This window comes from Piliocolobus tephrosceles, chromosome 19, assembly GCF_002776525.5.
Source record: "Piliocolobus tephrosceles isolate RC106 chromosome 19, ASM277652v3, whole genome shotgun sequence".
NCBI classification, from domain to species: Eukaryota; Metazoa; Chordata; class Mammalia; order Primates; family Cercopithecidae; genus Piliocolobus; species Piliocolobus tephrosceles.
In genome coordinates this window covers 12,090,767-12,110,135 of record NC_045452.1, presented here as the reverse complement: position 1 = coordinate 12,110,135, position 19,369 = coordinate 12,090,767, and the positions used below count along the sequence as shown (strand labels likewise).

Here is a 19,369-nt window from a genome sequence, read left to right as displayed (position 1 = left end):
TTTGTCAACAACTCCACACTAATACCCTGTTTTTCTTCAACTTCTGTAGAGTTTATATCCCCTGTATCTATGTGTTAAATAAGATTGACCAAATCTCCATTGAGGAATTGGATATCATCTATAAGGTGCCTCACTGTGTACCCATCTCTGCCCATCACCGCTGGAATTTTGATGACCTATTGGAAAAGATCTGGGACTATCTGAAACTAGTGAGAATGTAAGTCTTTGTGGATAGGGTAATGTTGCTGTAGGAATTAAACCAGACTGTCCTAAGATGATACTTTCTGGAGTTCATTAACAAAATTTGGCTCTTTTTGAAAATATAAGTAAATTGGTTCCTATTATCTACTAGGTCATATTGAGGATACTTTTTCCCTCAGGTTGGAGGTTGTCCTGGTCTTATATCGGGGTGATGGAGGGTTGCTATACATTCAACACAAGATATTCTAAGAAGGTGATAATCTTTATGCCCTCTCTATTCTAGTTACACCAAACCCAAAGGCCAATTACCAGATTACACATCCCCAGTGGTGCTTCCATACTCCAGGACCACAGTGGAGGATTTCTGCATGAAGATTCATAAAAATCTTATCAAAGAATTTAAATAGTAAGTATCATGGGCATGTGGTCTTATATAGGGCCTTTTTCCTATAAGTTACCAGTTTCACTAACTAGTAATTCTTAGGATGGCATTTTTAAAAAGAAGGCAGGAAGGAGGCTACTGAAATGTTTGCTTGGCTAGAACTCTGCAGTGTCTTCTTAAAACCATGCCTAATTAAAATAGGAAGAGCTCTAGAAACCTCTTTAGGTCAGGAAACCTGATGACACAGATAGCCCTGACCTTCCCTCATTATTTCATCTTCCTCTTGGCAAACACAAATATTAATAATTCCTGCCAATGTCACACTGGCCTCTACTGGGTACTGAGCCCCCTTCTAAACCTTAAACATGGGCAAAACCTCCCTAATCTCTTGTATTTTTCACTGATGACACAGGCTGAAAAAAGAATTATTTTATTTCTGAGACAGGGTCTTGGTGTTGCCTTGGCTGAAGTGAGTGGTGCGATCACAGCTCACTGGAGCCTCAATCTTCTGGGCTCAAGCAGTCCTCCTGCCTCAGCCTCCTGAGTACCTGGGACTACAGGTGCACACCACTATACCCGGCTAATGTTTTATTTTTTATTTTTTGAGATAGTCTCGCTCTTATTGCCCAGGCTGGAGTGCAATGGCGTGATCTTGGCTCACTGCAACTTCTTCCCAGGTTCAAGTGATTCTCCCGCCTCAGCTGCCTCCCAAGTAGCTGGGATTACAGGCATGTGCCACCACACCCAGCTAATTTTGTATTTTCAGTAGAGATAGGGTTTCTCCATGTTGGTCAGGCTGGTCTTGAACTATCAACCTCAGCCCTGCAAAGTGCTGGTATTACAGGCATGAGCCATCGTGCCTGGCCTTAAAAAAATTTTTATTAGAGACGAGGTCTTGTTTTGTTTCCCAGGCTGGTCTTGAATTCCTGAGCTTGAGAGAGTCACCTGCTTCAGCCTCCCAAAGTGTTAATTAAGATTATAGGTGTGAGCCACTATGCCCAGCAAATTAATTTTTTATTTTGAACTTATTGTAGACTTACAGCAAAGTTGCAGATATAGCACAAAGAGTTTCCTTTTATCACTCACCCCACTTCTAATGTTAACAGCTCACATTACTATAAAATTGTCAAAAACAGGAAATAAGCATTGGTATGATGTTGTTAACTATAGACCTTATTTGAATTTTATTACTTTTTCTTTTACTAGTGTCTATTTTGTGTTCCAGGAACCTGTGTGGCATCTGCTTGTTACTTGTTTGTAGTCTTCTTGTGTTCTAGTCTACCAATAATATTTCCTTAGACTTTCACTGTCATTGATGACCTTGACACTTTTGAAGAGTGTTCACTAGTTATTTGATTGAATGTTCCTTATTTTGAGTTTGTCCAGTGTTCTCTTATGATTGAAATGAGATTATGTATTTTTGGTAAGAATACCACAAAAATAATGATGTGTTCTTCTCGGTGTATCATTACATGAGATTCATGATGTTATTCACATTGATTACTTGGTTATATTGGCGTAGGGTGGGTTTCTCTGCTGTGAAGATAGTATTTTTCTCTCCGTATTTGATAAGTATCTTGGGGTACTTTTGAGATTGTGAAAGTCCTGTTTATCTTCAAATTTTTGCCTGCTGATATTAGCATCTACTGGTGAGGCTTGTGTGTGACATTTATGGCTATAGTGTTCACCTAACGGTGATTCTTTTTTTCTTTTCTTTTCTTTTTTTTTAAGACAGAGTCTCACCCTCTCACCCAGGCTGTAGTGCAGTGGCGGGATCTCAGCTCACTGTAACCTCTGGCTCCCTTGTTCAAGCAATTCTTCTGCCTCAGCCTCCTGAGTAGCTGGTACTGCAGGCGTGTGCCACCATGCCTGGCTAATTTTTGTATTTTTAGTAGAAATGAAGTTTCACTATGTTGGTCAGGCTGGTCTCAAACTCCTGACCTCAGGTGATCTGCCTGCCTCGACCTCCCAAAGTGCTGAGATTACAGACAGGCATGAGGTACCGCACCTAGCCTAATGGTGATTCTTTATTTTCCTTTTTTATTTTATGTTTATTTATTGGACTTCTGTATGTTAGAGCTACCACTTCCCCTATTTAACTCATAATTCCTATTAGTATGAGCTCTTGGTTATTTTATTCTACACGATGTAATCTAACACTGTTACTATTTTGTTGCTCAAGTTATTACAAAGCTTTGGCCATTAGGAACTCCTTCATGTTGGCCCTTGTGTTCTTTTGATAAGCTGGTTTTTTTTGAGACAGGGTCTCACTGTTGCCCAAGCTGGAGTGCAGTGGCACAATCACAGCTCACTGTAGCCATGATCTCACGGGCTCAAGCCTCAGCCTGCCTCAGCCTCCTGAGTAGCTGGAACCTCAAGTGTGCGCCACCATGCCCAGCTAGTTTTTTCCATTATTTTTTGTAGAGACAGGGCCTGACTTGTGTTGCCCAGACTGGTCTCCAATGCCTGAGCTCTAGTGATCCGCCTACCTTCGCCTCCCAAAGTGCTGGGATTACAGGCATGAGCCATTTATTTTTTGTAGAGATGGGGTCTTGCTATGTTGCCCAGGCTTCTCAAACTCCTGGGCTCAAGTGATCCTTCCATCTCTGTCTCCCAAAGTACAGGATTACAGGCATCAGCCACCCGTGCCCAGCCTTTCCTTACTTTTTGGTACTGTTAATACTTAGATGTTCCCAAATGACATTGATTTTTACCTGCACTAGCCCTGGAAATTAGTCACTTCTCCAAGGAGCTCCAGTTTTCAAGATGTGGGTGCTAAGTGTACTCATTGTTAGCAAGTAGGTTATCATTGCCTGTAGGCCCTCTTAGCAAATAAAGTTAGGAAATACATGTATGGATACTGATGATGCTTATATACACATCTGTATTTCTCTGTCTTATCCTTCCTCACTATCCATTTATCCATCTTTCCTAAAAACCATGAGTTTATACTGTTACCTCTGATTCTAGTTCAATACTACAGGGTTCATTTTAGCCTTCCCACTTAGTATTATTTTTAAGACAGGGTCTGTGTCTCCCAGGCTGGAATGTGGTGGCTCTGTTACAGCTCACTGTAGTCTTGACTTCCCAGGCTCAAGCAATCCTCCTACCTCAGTTTCTGAGTAGCTGAGACCATAGATGTGTGCCACCATGCCCAGCTAATTTTTTTTTATTCGTAGAGACAGGGTCTCCCTGTGTTGCCCTGGCTGGTCTCGAACTCCTGGGCTCCAGCGATCCTCCTGCCTCGGCTTCCCAAAATGCTGGGATTACAGACACTAGCCACTGCACCCAGACTTCCTCTTTTTTTTTTGAGACAGTCTTGCTCTGTTGCCCAGGCTGGAGTGCGGTGGTGCAATCTGGGCTCACTGCAAGCTCTGCCTCCCAGGGTCATGCCATTCTCCTGCCTCAGCCTTCCGAGTAGCTAGAACTACAGTTGCCTGCCACCACACCGGACTAAATTTTTGTATTTTTAGTAGAGACGGGGTTTCACCATGTGTTAGCCAGGATGGTCTCAATCTCCTGACCTCGTGCTCCACCCACCTTGGCCTCCCAAAGTGCTGGGATTACAGGCGTGAGCCACTGTGCCTGCTGCATTTTTTTTTTTTTTTGAATAGGAAAAAGGGTTAAAAACAAAAGAAAATAGGGCTAGGTGTGGTAGCTCACGCCTGTAATCTCAGCACTTTGGGAGGCCAAGGCAGGAGGACTGCTTGAGTCCAGGAGTGTGAGATCAGACTAGGCAATATAGTGAGACCCCCGTCTTTATCAAAAATTAAAAAATTAGCCAGACATGGTACCAGGCACCTGTGGTCCCAGCTACTCAGGAGGCAGAGGTAGGAGGATTGCTTGAGTCCAGGAGGTTGATGTTGCAGCGAGCCATGATAATGATTATGCCCCTGTACTCTAGCCTGGGCAGCAGACTGAGACCCTTGCCTCAAAAAACCAGCCAAACAAAGAAAAAACAAAACTTGTTTCTGATCCTAAGAGTACTGAGAGAGTGAAGTCCTTTATTGACCTTCAGATCCTCATATATAAAACAACTATATTCGACATGTAAGTGCTAATTTCCACCAGTCAAAACATTATGCTTTGGCAGTTACTTTAACTGGGAAAGATGACTTTTGTAAAAAGTTAAACACTGTCCTTTTTCAAACTTTGCAGATTTATATACAGCTCTTTCCTTCTATGGTGGCAAAACACTGTTCAAAACCTTCAGAACTTTAAATTTACCAGGGAATTAAAAAGGGGAGAAAAATGTCTCAGATAAGAAACATATCGAAGCAAACAGGATTTTATTTGCTCCTTATTTTACTGTTTTTTTCTTTTTCTTTAGTTATAGCACAACTATCTTTATTTTTATTTTTATTATATTTTTTTGAGATAGGGTCTTGTTCTGTTGCCGCCCAGGCTGGAGTCCAGTGGTGTAATCGTGGTTCACTGCAGCCTTGAACTCCTGGGTTCAAGCAAGCCTCCCACTTCAGCCTTTCATATAGCTGGGACTACAGGTGCAAACCACCATGCCTGGCTAATTTTTTCTATTTTTGTAGAGTTAGGGTTTCTCCATGCTGCCCAGGGTGGTACAACTCTCTTAATAATAGAAAACTTTCAGCTTCAGGCCTAATTAATTATAACACTTATCCCTTTTCCATTTCCTTCATGTCCTTGACCACATCAGTCCCTTACTCTGTGCTTTGTGTTTTTTTTGTGTATGTTATTTTTTGAGAGTGAGTGAGACTCCGTCGCCCAGGCTGGAGTGCAGTGGCGTGATCTCGGCTCACTGCAACCTCTGCCTCCCAAGGTTCAAGTGATTCTCCTTCCTCAGCCTCCCGACTAGCTGGGACAACAGGTGTGTGCCACCACTCCCAGCTAATTTTTTGTACTTTTAGTAGAGATGGGGTTTCACCATGTTGGCCAGGATGGTCTCGATCTCTTGAGCTCTTGATCCACCCACCTGGGCCTCCCAAAGTGCTGAGATTACAGGCATGAGCCACCATGCCCGGCCTACTTTTTGTATTTTTAGTAGAGACAGGGTTTCACTATATTGGCCAGGCTGGTCTTGAACTCCTGATCTCGTGATCCGCCCACCTCAGCCTCCCAAAGTGCTGGCATGAGCCACTTCTCCCAACCTGGAATATAGATTTTTTTAAAGAGGTTTTGACTATATGTTTTTATATATATAATATATATTTTAATATAATTTATATATAATATAGTTATATAATATATAATGATGTAAAACACAAGTATATATTATGTAATATATATGTGATATATATCATAATTTACATATGTACTTTATATACAATATATAATAATATGGCCACCTTTTTTACTCTTGGTACATGGTTCTTAGTCTCTGTGAGGCAGGTCTTGGTGTTTTATTCACCAGTTTTCTTTTTTTGTTTTTTTTTTTGAGACGGAGTCTCGCTCTGTTCCCCGGGCTGGAGTGCAGTGGCCGGATCTCAGCTCACTGCAAGCTCCGCCTCCCGGGTTTACGCCATTCTCCTGCCTCAGCCTCCAGAGTAGCTGGGACTACTGGCGCCCGCCACCTCGCCCGGCTAGTTTTTTGTATTTTTAGTAGAGACGGGGTTTCACTGTGTTAGCCAGGATGGTCTCGATCTCCTGACCTCGTGATCCACCCGTCTCGGCCTCCCAAAGTGCTGGGATTACAGGCTTGAGCCACCGCGCCCGGCGATTCACCAGTTTTCATCATTAGCACAACATATTCTTAAGTTGCCCATGGATATAAATTACCTTCACATATTCCAGTAAATCAGGAGGACGTATCAGTTACAGTTTCTTGTTAGGGAGGAAGATTTTCCTGGCATGGCTGAAGAGGGAGGCCCTAATTTCTTGTCATTACCCACTGATGGTTTCAGGAAACCCAGCAAAAACAGGTATTCTCTAACAGTCTATAAGTGATACTGTATCTGTAAGAATCAATCTGAAATTTTCAGGATATTTCTCTGAAGATTAAATGACGGATTTTTTTTTGAGACGGAGTTTCGCTCTTGTTGCCCCACCTGGAGTGCAATGGTGTGATCTTGGCTCACTGCAACCTCCGCCTCCCGGGTTCAATCCTTTCTCCTGCCTCAGCCTCCTGAGTAGCTGGGATTACAAGCACCCACCACCATGCCCGGCTAATTTTTGTATTTTTAGTGGAGACGGGGTTTCACCATGTCAGCCAGGCTGGTCTCGGACACCTGACCCCAGGTGATCTACCGCCTCGGCCTCCCAAAATGCTGGGATTACAGGCATGAGCTGCTGTGCCCGGCCCAGGGTATTTCTCTATAACAAATTCATGCTTTCTTTTAATTTTAAACGAGGCTCTTTATACTAATCATGTTTTTCGTCTTTGACTTTCTGCAATAAGAGGAACCACACAACTTCCAGAAGTCTGTTGCCTTATATGTTAAGGCTTCAGTGTCTCATGCTGTTCAGGAAGATAAAACTTTTGTGCGTCTGTGATTCTTAAGAGTGTGATTCTAAATCTGAGCAGAAGGGTGGCATCCAGGCAAATAGGGCAGAAGCTAGGTTATTATTTACACTGACTGTTCTTTTTCCCTTCCATACAGTGCTCTGGTCTGGGGTCTCTCTGTGAAACACAATCCTCAGAAAGTGGGTAAAGACCATACGTTGGAGGACGAGGATGTCATTCAAATTGTGAAGAAGTGACACTTTTCCCCTTTTCCATCTGCTGGGCGAACCACAACAGCCTTCCCCATGATCAAGCACCCTACCCCAGTTCTTTCTGGTTTTGGCAGTCACTGGATCAGGATCCAGGGGAGGGAGATGGAGGCACCCAAACTGGAACTTCATTTGTCTTACCTTGGTGTCACCTTGTATGTCGAACTGCATAAAAGACCTGGTAGGCTGGTCAGCTACCTACAGCTCATGTGTCATTGTCAGAATTTGTTTTGGGATGAGCTGAATGAGGAAGGGTATATATGGTGAAGTAGCTACAGAAGGGATCCTTGGAAACTTGATCTTGAGTGTGAAATGGATAAAAATATGACATGCAGCATCTTCTTTGATGTTTACTTATGGGAACCCCTTCCAAACTAGATGTGGCTTTCAGTCCTTTCAAGTGGTCTTTCCCACATGATACTGTAGAGAGGAAGGACTTTATGTAAAGTTAACTGATCACTCCCTGCAAGGCCAACCTGTTTTGGGAGATCATGTAATTAAGTACTTAGACCAGGCAGATCAGGGTTTGAAATTGCAGGTCCATCTCTAGATAGCTGTGGAGCCCTGAACAAATTACCCAACCCTTATGAGCCTCAGTTTCCTCATGTAACATGGGGATAGTAATAGCACTTACTTTCTGCTGTCATGATTGTCAGTAATGGAGGGATAGGTACTTATAAATTGCTTAGCACAGTATTTGACGTATAAGTACTCAATGACTCTTGGCTTTTGTTGCATCCAGCCTTTTACTGGGCTGTCTGCCCTATGCAGAGCACAGCTGTACATCATCAGTGTTGGGCTGAATGTTGAGCTGAAATGCTGCCAGCTGGGCCACTAAATGCTTTTTTCTTCTTTTTTTTTTTTTTTAAGATAGTTTCGTTCTTGTTGCCCAGGCTGGGGTGCGATGGCGTGATCTTGGCTCACCGCAACCTCCGCCTCCCGGGTTCAAGTGATTCTCCTGTGTCAGCCTCCCAAGTAGCTGGGATTACAGGCATGTACCACCATGCCCTGCTAATTTTGTATTTTTTAGTAGAGATGGGGTTTCTCCATGTTGGTGAGGCTGGTCTTGAATTCCCGACCTCACGTGATCCGCCCGCCTCGGCCTCCCAGAGTACTGGGATTACAGGCATGAGCCATCACGCCTGGCCAACTAAATGCCTTCTTTTCCATAACCCAGCCTTTCTGCTTGAATCCCCATGAAGTCCTGGCCTCAGCCAATAACTTGGGCAAAGGTGTGAAGGCAGAACGTTGCAAGCAAGGCAAATGGTGTGATCAAAGCAGGTTTGTGTGTTCACATATGTGTATGTATGGAGGTGGGAGGTTTAGGAGGAGGGTTGGTGTCAGGACTACTTGAGAGGATACTAAGGACATAATCAGATGTTTGGGGGGCTAGGAATATAGGAATTTAAGGGGATTGCTCTGATTATGTGAAATTGATAAAAATCTTTGTGTGGTGGGTAACAATATGGGCAGAGGAGACTGGGCCCAGTAGCTCACACCTTGGGAGGCCAAGGCAGGAAGATCACCTGAGCTCAGGAGTTCGAGACCAGCCTGGACAACATAGCAAGGCTTACAAAATCTCTACAAAAAATTTAAAAAATTAGCTGGGCATGGTGGTGCGTGCCTGTAGTCCCAGCTGTTTGGGAGGCTGAGGTGGGAGGATTGCTTGAGCCTGGAGGGTCCAGGCTGCAGTGAGCTAAGATGGGCCACTGCACTCCAGCCTGGGTGACCATTGGTCTTTATGTCCAGTCCACCATGGTCTCTCATCTGGATTTTTCTTTTTTTTTTTTTTTTGAGATGGAGTCTCACTCTGTCACCCAGGCCAGAGTGCAGTAGCATGAGCTCACTGCTAGCTCTGCCTCCCGGGTTCACACCATTCTCCTGCCTCAGCCTCCCAGGTAGCCAGGAGTATAGGTGCCCGCCACCACGCCTGGCTAATTTTTTTGTATTTTTAGTAGAGATGGGGTTGCACCGTGTTAGCCAGGAGGGTCTCGATCTCCTGACCTCATGATCCGCCCACGTCGGCCTCCTAAAGTGCTGGGATTACAGGTGTGAGCCACTGCGCCCGGCCACATGTCTGTTTTTGAATCAATAGTTGGTAAAGGGAATAGAATTATTGAAGAACCAGAATTTAGCCCTGTAAGTTATTGTCATTCTTGGTTTGTGTTTATGCTCATAGTTCACAACAAAAGGCCAATGGACCTCACACTTCCCTTTCCTCTTAATAGTCTGGCTTATAAGACACTCAGTAGCTATCTCCTAGGGGAAGGCCTAGCTGCATTCTCTGTTCACTTCATTCATACTTCCTTTTACCACTGACCTCCCTTGGGAGGGACTGTTCTTTCCTCTCCTACCTGACCTCCCCAGCTTAACAGATTTTCCATTATATGCTTTGTGGCCCTCAGCTGTTTTACTTTCAGGATGCCTTCTATATCCTTAGCTTCTCTTAACTTTTATTTTGCATATCTTTCCAGCACTGATTGCTTCTGAACTCATCTCATGCCTGTAAGACATCAAAAGTTTCTCCAAAGACATCCCTTTCTCTCTGCCCTCATCCTACATCAAGGTCTTAGCTCCTTGAAGACTGCATTCATGTGTCTTTTGCCTTCATCCCTCACCCCTGCTTCCTCTAGTCCGTTTGCCAAAATACTTTTGCTAAAACCTGTATGTCTAGTTTCTGCTGATACTCTTAGCAACACTCCCTTATTTCCTTCTGGCTCCATTTTGCCAATCACCAGCTAATGGCTTTGCTCTTTGCATGGTACCTGTTTCTGTCCTAGTAGCTTCTAGCCTGAAAAGGAAGCCTTTACTAGCAGCTTCAAACCAGTCCTCCTTACCTTGCACCTATTAACGTTGGTTCAACATGAAGGGGAAGTAAGATAAGTGGAAGAGGATACACAGGAAAGGTGGAACTGGATTCAGGCATCTGTGTTCTGCCATTGACACTTGGGACTGCTTTCCAGCTTCCACCTGTGGAAACCAGAAAGCATTTGCCAAAAATTCTAAACATAGGGTCTATTTCTGAAGCTGAGGAATTACATGGAGTAAATAGCATGGGGGAAGGGGATTACTAATCATGCTATTCAATGAGGTTGAAAGGAAAGTACCAGGAAGAGACTGACTTCATGCATAATCCACAAAGCCAGGTTTTGTTGAAAGGTGACCTACATTCTTGTATTCCTGCAAGTACAGGGCAGGGTGGGCAGTTCCAGGCTTATAGTCATTATTCCCTAACACTCAAGACTTAGGCTGCTCAAGACTCTACTACCCTTGTAGTCACAAATCCAACCACCTTGACCTTCACCTCATTATCTAACCCTCTAGCATGGAGTCCTAAAATGGTCCTAAATGGACAAATATCTAGAACTCTGGTAAATTAACTTGAGTAGCATGGGAAATAAGTATAACCTCATAGCAGGACTGAAAAACTTCGTTAGAAAGGGGACTCACAACCGCACTGTATTCTGTAGAATCTTTATCCGTCAGTGCTGTGTATGTACTAATAGTTAAGGTGAATAATAAAACAATTGTGAGGAACGTGATACAGAACACAAGGAGTCAATTAATGCATGAGTCTTAAGGGAAATTCTTAGACTTCAGTGGGTTGAATCAGAACTCTGAGCTTGAAGAAACAGGATGCCCCAGTAAACATGATTTGTTTGAGAAACTACCATATGTAATAGATGATTCCTTAATAAACAAATTGTTTTCACTAGGTCAGTTTAATCTTGGAAATTACACTATAGATATCCTGGTATTAGCCACAAGGCTACGCTATCTATAGGGTCAGTCCAGTGTAAACTGACCTGTTGGGGTCTTTAAAGCTCAAGGAAAAAGGCCATGGCTGATTTCTCCTAAATCAAGAGAGTCCAATTAACTTTTTTTTTTTTTTAGATGGAGTCTCACTGTGTCACCAACCTGGATTGCAGTGGCGTGATCTCAGCTCACTGCAACCTCTGCCTCCCAGGTTCAGGCAATTCTTCTGTCTCAGGCTTCTGGGTAGCTGGGACTACAGGTGCGCACCACCATGCCCAGCTAATTTTGTATTTTCAGTAGAGACGGGGTTTCACCATGTTGGCCAGGATGGTCTTGATCTCTTGACCTCATGATCCACCCGCCTCTGCCTCCCAGAGTGCTGGGATTACAGGTGTGAGCCACAGTGCCCAGTTTCCATGGGTTTTAAAGAAAAATTTAAACTTTTTCAGATCACTTCCCTAAAGGAACATACTGAGCATAGCTTGGCTGGTTAGAAATTAGGAAGGCTAGCGTGGGCTACATGGTAAGACCCTGCCTCTACAAAAAATAAGAAAACAGTGGTGCATGCCTGTAGTTCCATCTACTTGGGAGGCTGAGGTGAGAGAATCGCTTGAGCTCAGGAGGTTGAAGCTGCAGTGAGCCATGACTGCACCACTGTACTCCAGCCTGAGCCACACAGAGTGAGACCCTGTCTCCAAACAAAATTAGGAAGGGTTTCAGAGAGGAAATAAACACAACAATGCCAGTTACTTCATTCCCACACTTAGCATATGCAATTTTAATCAACCAAAAGAAAATCCCAAATGTACAAGTGAAAAAAATCCAAACTGTTGACACAGGCCTAACTAATATCAGCTACTTTTATGTACAGCTGTATAAGTTCAAAAAAGCTATCCTATATGTATATACAAAAAGTTGTTTATACACAGGTCTGTACATAAGGGTCTATACATTTATTTCCTCAGAACCCTTAGGTGCCACCTCTTGGTGAGGACACCAACACTTCATTCACATATCTTACAAAAAAGAAAGACCATTTCCAGGATTGACAACATTGTGCATCCTGTATTCAGACAATGTACACTCCACTCGACTGGTTAAGATCCTTCCATCATAATGCGGACCACACCAGGTGCATGGGTTCCACCAAATAGCTTCACACAGAGTGCTCTAAAGTAAAAGCCCATAAACCAACCCGAGATGAGGAAGCAGGGTCCTGCCCAGGGTGCCACCACAGGTCCGGGCTTAGTTGAGTCTGCCTGCCCTGCTCACTGTCGGTATTCCAATTCATCTACACTGATAACTTTGGCAGGCATCGAAGGCAGGGGTTGCTGTAGCACATCTGAGCCAAACCATTTGGCGAGGCCCACAGGGGAGCTGCTCCTCTGGCTGGGGCGATGCTCCAGCTGGGAGTGCATGTGGGGCAGGCCCGACCGGCTGGGCATGTTCTGAGGAGTTGTCTGAATGCTGACAGCTGCTGCCTGGGAACCAGAGCCTGGAGGATGCAGAACTGTGGAGATAAGAAGGGTTATCATTCACAGCATGAGAAGGAAAGAAGTTTATTAGACCCTGCTTCATTAAACCCTATCCAAAGAAAAGTCTTTACTAGAGGATTTTTTCTAGGGCTTCTTTAGAAACTCCTTTGCAAAATACCAACAATGCCAGAAAACAGTACCATGGAAAGCTGAGCTATTCAGAAGCTACCAGTATTGAAAACCCACCCTGGATGACATGACCTCTACTTCTCATGGAAAGTAACCACATCACAGAAGCAGCAACATTAACTGGTGAGGGGGCATATACCCTGAGCAGGCTGGATGCTGAACCTCTGCTGGATTATCAGCCCTCTCTCCTAACAGGCAAAGGACAAAGCCAGAGCACACTTGACTTTTCCCACTGACTTTGCAGGAACAGTAATCCCAAATTGCATAGAGGTCAATTTACTTCATCTTATTCTCTGGTTACACTCTTGTCCCAAACTTAGAACAAGTTAAAGAATGAATGTTAATTCATGTCCACTGAAAACTAGTCCTAAAAGCTTTAAGACTCTGTAAGTCCGTCCCAAACTCACCTGTCAAATTCCTGAACCTACCTGAGCGCTGTAGCTGCTGTTGCACCATTGCCAGATGCAGAGGTGTTCCAGGACGAGGGTTTAAGAGAGGGTGACTAGCAGCAGGTAAAGGGTAAAAGGGCTGACCCAGGATAGGGCCAGATATTCCCTGTAAATGAGTCAAGTCCATCCCAGGAGGAAGCACACCTGTTGAGCAGAAAAAGCAAGCAGCTGAGTAGTCTTAACGCTACCTGGAAGTTTTCCAGCTTCACTGTACAGTTTTGCTGATCTGGAATTTTGTTAAGAATGAAGGCCTAGGCGCAATGGCTCATGCCTGTAATCCCAGCACTTTGGGAGGCCAAAGCGGGTAGGGGTAGATCACGAAGTCAGGAGTTCAAGACCAGTATGGCCAACATGGTGAAACCCCATCTCTACTAAAAATACAAAAATTAGCCAGGTATAGTGGCAGGTGCCAGTAATTCCAGCTATTTGGAAGGCTGAGGCAGGGACCTTGAACTTGGGAGGCGGAGGCTGCAGTGAGCAGAGATTGCACCACTGCACTCCAGCCTGGGCGACAGACTGAGACTCTGACTCAACAGTAACAACAACAACAACAACAAAAATCCTCTGGCTCATGCCTGTAATCCCGACACTTTGGGAGGCTGAGGTGGATAGATTGCCTGAGCTTAGGATTCTGAGTTTTGCCTGATAGATTGGATAGGATAGATTGCCTGAGACTGGATAACACGGTGAATCCCTGTCTCTACTAAAATACAAAATAAATTATACGGGCTTGGCAGCGTGCACCTGTAGCCCCAGCTACTTGGGAGGCTGAGACAGAAGAATTGCTTGAACCCGGGAGGCGGAGGTTGCAGTGAGCTGAGATCGCACCACTGCACTCCAGCCGGGGAGACGAGTGAGACTTCTGTCTCTACAAAAAAAAAAGAAAATCCTCAAGCTAGGTTCCTAATGTTTTAAAGGACTGGGAGATTGGATTGGACCCACTGCCTGCTAGTTAGATGGGAGACTCTAGTAACATCTTTCTAAGTGATGGAAATCTCCCACATTATAGCACTTCATCAATGCCAACAATTGTCCTCTAGGCCCACAAAATGACACCCAAGCCAGGCTGGAAACTCACCAGTTTGGAGCAAACTTGGAAGATGCTGTGGATGTACTCCCTGGGCCAGCATCCTCTGTACCAACCCTGGGTGAAGCTGGTGAGCAGGCCTAACCATAGGGACATGGGGGACAAGGGGAACTTGGTGGACAGGGCGGAGAAAAGGTGGTGTAGGAACTGGGGATGCCAAGGTGGGTGTTTTTCTCCCAGTTGCTTTAGGTCGATAATCTTGTTCTTTGGTGTAACGGCTAGTCTGGGACAGTGGGGTGGAACACGAAGACCTCTGTAACGCTGACAGTTTTGGATTTCTAGTGGGAGAAGAGTCTCGATCGGCACTGGGGACAGAGTTGGAGGACAGGAGGTTCTCTGTGAGGATCCAAACAAAAAATATTTTGGTAAACTTCTCCCAAACACTTGTAGTCTCCCACTGGTCTAATAAATCTCATTTCTTAAGGTCACAATTCTTATCTGATACCCTTAACAAGTTTAGAGGACTACATGGTAGGAACCATCATTTGCTTAATAAACAGGACCAGAAGATGAATTGTTGGGCACCCTTCTCTGCACAAACGGCTATGGCCTAGATTATGCAAATCCATCACAACAGAAAATCTAAATGGCAATTAGAGTCTGGCCAAAGAACCAAACTGTCTTAATAGTACCAACAAGATTTCCTCCCCACCACCTACCCCAAGCCTTCTCAAACACAGGCAAAAATCTCTCAGATCTACACTGTAACACCTGTGTAAACCCTAATTTAGAATCCGCACGTTACCATGTCCTTCACAATCCCTACTGTGCAACTCCTAAAAGCCTCTCACATATTTCCTATGTTGGACACTTAAGTCTCCACAGGCTGGATATAATCTTTCAGAAGTAAAACTAGCTGAATTATACTAATCTGTCAAGTATACTAATTATTCAACTTTGAAGCCTAACTAAGGATTCTAAACTAACACTCATTCTACCCGTCTGGTAGTAGCACTCTTAGATTGGTCAGAATTTCAAGCAACTGAGCAACTGTGAGCTGGCGCAATTCTTCTCACTGTCACACAGAACCTTCTCACTGACATAGAACCATAGTCCAGAGAAGCTAGTGGTCTTGCCCAGGGCTTTGTATAGAATATCAGGCTGGACAGCACAGCACTCAGGCCCATGTTCTCTCCATTATATACTTTCTTGAGCAGTGCCCTTAACAGCTCTGCGGTACCTTCACTGGTCTTCTGAGTATCCTCTTTACTGTCACCAAGAGCTGCTTTTCCAGATGTTGGCTCCTCCTTGCTTTTCTCTTTGCTCTCGTACATCTTACGAATCACTGAGGTAGGGGTAAAGGAAGGAGAAAGCTGCAGAGAAAAACAATTGGCATTAGCACATTCTCTAAGTGCCTTTCTCTAATACTAAGCCAGGATTAACTGGCCAAGCTACTCAACAAAGAGTCCCCACATTGGTAGCATAGGCCAACTCTAGTATTCTGTTCTGTAGCTGCTGGAGGAAAAACAGAATGGGGCAAACAGGCAATGTCCCAAGTACATTATCCCTTGCTTACAACTCTGTGATAATGGGGACATGCTTATGCAGCTTCTGCATTACCCGTTTCCCAGCCTGGGATTAGGCTGGCAAGAAAGAACATGGCCAGAAATATAACAATATTTCCCTTCTTCACTTGGCTACTAGACTATCTCAATAGTCTCCTCAGCCATCAGGATTCACCAAAATTACTCCATACTCCTAATACTTCCCTTCTTAACTTGGCTACCAGTGAAGTCAAATTTACCTCAATAGTCTCCTCAGCCATCAGGATTAATCATTTGGAGTCATTTCTTATCTCTTCACTAGTTCTATTTGGTGATTTTATTTTGCATTTGCCTTTTCTCACCAAACAACCCCATATCTTTGATGGCAGGAGACAGGGCATGACTTACAAACAGAAAAGTTCCTTCCAAACTCTGCTGCCTTCAAGGTCACTGGTGCAAAGACCCATGTGGGGTTCTGAAGCACACAGCAAAGGGTTTTTTTCCTTCTCTTATCAGCTTTGATTGGATGATAAAGATCTGTGGGGAATGAAACCTTTTTTTTTTTTTTTTTGAGACGGGGACTCACTAGGGAGGGCAGTGGCACGATCTTGGCTCACTGCAACCCCTGCCTCCTGGACTCAAGTGATCCTCCCACCTTGGCCTCCCAAGTATAGCTGGGACTACAGATGTGCACCACCATGCCCGACTAATTTTTTGTATTAGGGGTACAGGACACGGTCTCACTAGGTTGCCCAGTCTGGTCTTGAAATCCTGAACTCAAACAATCTACCTGTCTCGGCCTCTGAAAGTCCTGGGATTATGGGTGTGAGCCACCACGCCCAGCTGGAATGAAACATTTTTTAATGATAGTTATAAAACCAGACTTGTCACTGCATATAAGCAAACCCTTCTGTTCCAGCCTTAGTTTGTATCACTGAGACCTGAAGTGGTGAATCCGAATTTGTGAACTCTTCTGCAAGTTTCAACAGACTCGCCACTGTCTGACCCAGTCACCTCTATCCACTTCACCTCCTGCCTCTCACTATTGTCCTCCTGTCTCCCCACACCTGGTTCATTTCTTTGAACATACTATATCACCTCGTGTGCCCTGGCCCATGATCATCTCTGCTGGAACATATTTTTCCCCAATATAGGGGCTTCATTAAAATCCTAAGACTTAGACTGTGTCCTAAAGGGGAAAGACCTAATAGACAGGTATGAAAGACTGCAAGGTCAGTTATTCCTGTGGAAGGAACTCAAGGACATTTAGGGCACACAGTGGTACAACACATGCACAACCAAACAGGGAAAAGCCTTAAAGTCCTTCACAGTCACTAAAGGTCACTGACCATGCTTGTGATGGAGGCAGCAGGGGCAGGGGAAGAGGAATTCCCTCGATGCACTGGTGCTGGTGACTTGGTCACTCGCTGTTGCCTGTGAACAAACCAATTATCAGCATGAACCCCAATCTCCTTAACTTCAAGTCTTAAAACCATATAATACTCAAGACCAGCCTAGGAATTTTAACATCCCCTTTCCCTTATCCAGTTCAATTTCCCAAGCATTTAGGCCTAACATATGCAAAAGTACATGCTAAGTTCTGAGGGAAGACAAAAGCAAAGTGAAACACGGTCTCAGTCTTGTAAGAGCTCTCAGTCTAGTGGGGAAAACAATCACCTAGAGCAAACCAAGGCATGTAGATAGTAGGCACCAACAAAGTACAATGGGAAAATGGAGGGGTTAGAAGGAATAACAAGGCACTGCAGGGATGCTTCCTGGGGAAGCAGCTGCATTCCATTGGGTGTGATCAACAAGAAGCTGAAAATAGAGAACAGTTCAGGTAGATGGAACAGGTACAGGAACTTGCGAGGGGCTTGGAATTGTAGGGTTATCCAGATCTGGTGTATAGTTTACTGCAGACTACACAAGTGAGGTGCGCTAGGGAGGGCCTTCATTCTTGGGCTGGCTGTGCTTCACTGGGCAGGGAGCAGCAATAATTAGCGCAGTGCCTGGCATAGAACTGATGCTCTGTGTGACACTCATTCGAATCAAATACAGAATCAAGAGTTTCAGCTTTTTTTTTTTTTTTTTTTTTTTTTTGAGACAGAGTCTCGCTCTGTCGCCCGGGCTGGAGTGCAGTGGCCTGATCTCAGCTCACTGCAAGCTCTGCCTCCCGGGTTTACGCCATTCTCCTGCCTCAGCCTCCCGAATAGCTGGGACTACAGGCGCCCGCCACCTCGCCCGGCTAGTTTTTTGTATTTTTAGTAGAGACGGGGGTTTCACCGTCTTAGCCAGGATGGTCTCGAACTCCTGACCTCGTGATCCGCCCGTCTCGGCCTCCCAAAGTGCTGGGATTACAGGCTTGAGCCACCGCGCCCGGCTGAGTTTCAGCTATTTTAGGACCACTCTTGGTCTACACAAGATTGATCTCAGGCCTCAAAGGTCAAGACCCAAGTGTTGTCACTGACCTGAAGTTCTCTGATAGATGGAAAACCTAAATTCATGGCTTCTTTCTAGTTAGTACCCCATTGCCGCCATGCTGTGACTGTGTATATGACAACATGGGCAGACGGATCAGTACTATTCTGAGTGACTAAAAAATGAACCCCAAACTGGGGGTTCCACATGACCTGTCATTCCTTCTGGTAAACATATTTGAGCACCTGCTACAGACACTGTTCCAGGTTCTTGGAATATAGCAGTGAATAAAAGAAAAAGAATCTCTGGCCTCATGGAGGTTATAATCTTGGGGCTGCAGGATGGAGTGGTGTTACTACAGGCAGGGAGACAAAAAATAAATAGTATGCTAGACAGTGATGAATACAATTAAAAAAAGGTAAGTGGAAAGGCATGTTTGTTGGAGGGACACAGCTGTACACAGGGAGGACCTAAGAGGCTGACGCTGATCCAAAACATGAAGGCTAGACTGACATTGACTCAAATATGCTTGCTAGTTTTGAGTAAGCCATGTTGTAAAAACCTGTTTTCTTTATCTATAAAATGCAGTTACGCACCTCCCCTCATCTACCTCACAGGGTTGATGTGAAGATCATATAAAATTCTGGGCCAGGTGTGGTGGCTCATGCCTGTAATCCCAGCACTTTGGGGACTGAAGCAGGTGAATCACTTGAGGCCAGGAATTCAAGTCTGGCCAACATAGCGAATCCCTGTCTCTACTAAAAATACAAAAAAATAGCTGGGCATGGTGGCACACTCCTGTAATCCTAGTTACTCAGGAGGCTGAGGCATGAGAACTGCTTGAACCCAGGAGGAAGAGGTTGCAGTGAGCCAAGACTGCACCACTGCACTCCATCCTGGGCAAAAGAGCAAGAGACTGTCCCAAAAAAAAAAAAAAAAAAAAAAAAGTTAAAAGTACTCTGAAAGTCACAATCACATCAATGAATACTAGGTAACAGCATTATGCTATAGAGAGAAAGTAGGCCGGGCGCGGTGGCTCAAGCCTGTAATCCCAGCACTTTGGGAGGCCGAGACGGGCGGATCACGAGGTCAGGAGATCGAGACCATCCTGGCTAACATGGTGAAACCCCGTCTCTACTAAAAATACAAAAAAAAAAAAACTAGCCGGGCGAGGTGGCGGGCGCCTGTAGTCCCAGCTACTCGGGAGGCTGAGGCAGGAGAATGGCGTGAACCCGGGAGGCGGA

The 19,369-nt window shown here is 44.7% G+C and overlaps 2 protein-coding genes across 11 annotated transcripts in view; one reads left to right on the top strand and one right to left on the bottom strand.

Moving 5' to 3' along the window:
* Positions 1–7,470, top strand: part of DRG1 (developmentally regulated GTP binding protein 1) — a 37,713-nt gene extending 30,243 nt beyond the window's left edge. Inside the window, exons 7-9 of one of the 2 annotated variants that reach the window (XM_023185437.2) lie at positions 50–217; positions 485–607; positions 7,156–7,470. In XM_023185437.2, the coding sequence (XP_023041205.1) occupies positions 50–217; positions 485–607; positions 7,156–7,255 (391 nt within the window). In that variant the 3' untranslated portion in view covers positions 7,256–7,470. Of the gene's footprint in view, positions 1–49; positions 218–484; positions 608–1,808; positions 1,828–7,155 lie in introns of those variants that run through there. The other variant, XM_023185438.3, reaches the window with a different exon arrangement.
* Positions 7,471–11,769: 4,299 nt separating this feature from the next.
* Positions 11,770–19,369, bottom strand: part of EIF4ENIF1 (eukaryotic translation initiation factor 4E nuclear import factor 1) — a 59,653-nt gene continuing 52,053 nt past the window's right edge. For all 9 annotated transcript variants that reach the window (XM_023185428.1, XM_023185429.1, XM_023185430.1 and 6 more), the window contains 5 exons: positions 17,057–17,141; positions 15,404–15,536; positions 14,215–14,559; positions 13,116–13,280; positions 11,770–12,533 (listed from right to left, as the gene is read on the bottom strand). In XM_023185428.1, the coding sequence (XP_023041196.1) occupies positions 12,292–12,533; positions 13,116–13,280; positions 14,215–14,559; positions 15,404–15,536; positions 17,057–17,141 (970 nt within the window). In that variant the 3' untranslated portion in view covers positions 11,770–12,291. The remainder of the gene's footprint in view (positions 12,534–13,115; positions 13,281–14,214; positions 14,560–15,403; positions 15,537–17,056; positions 17,142–19,369) is intronic.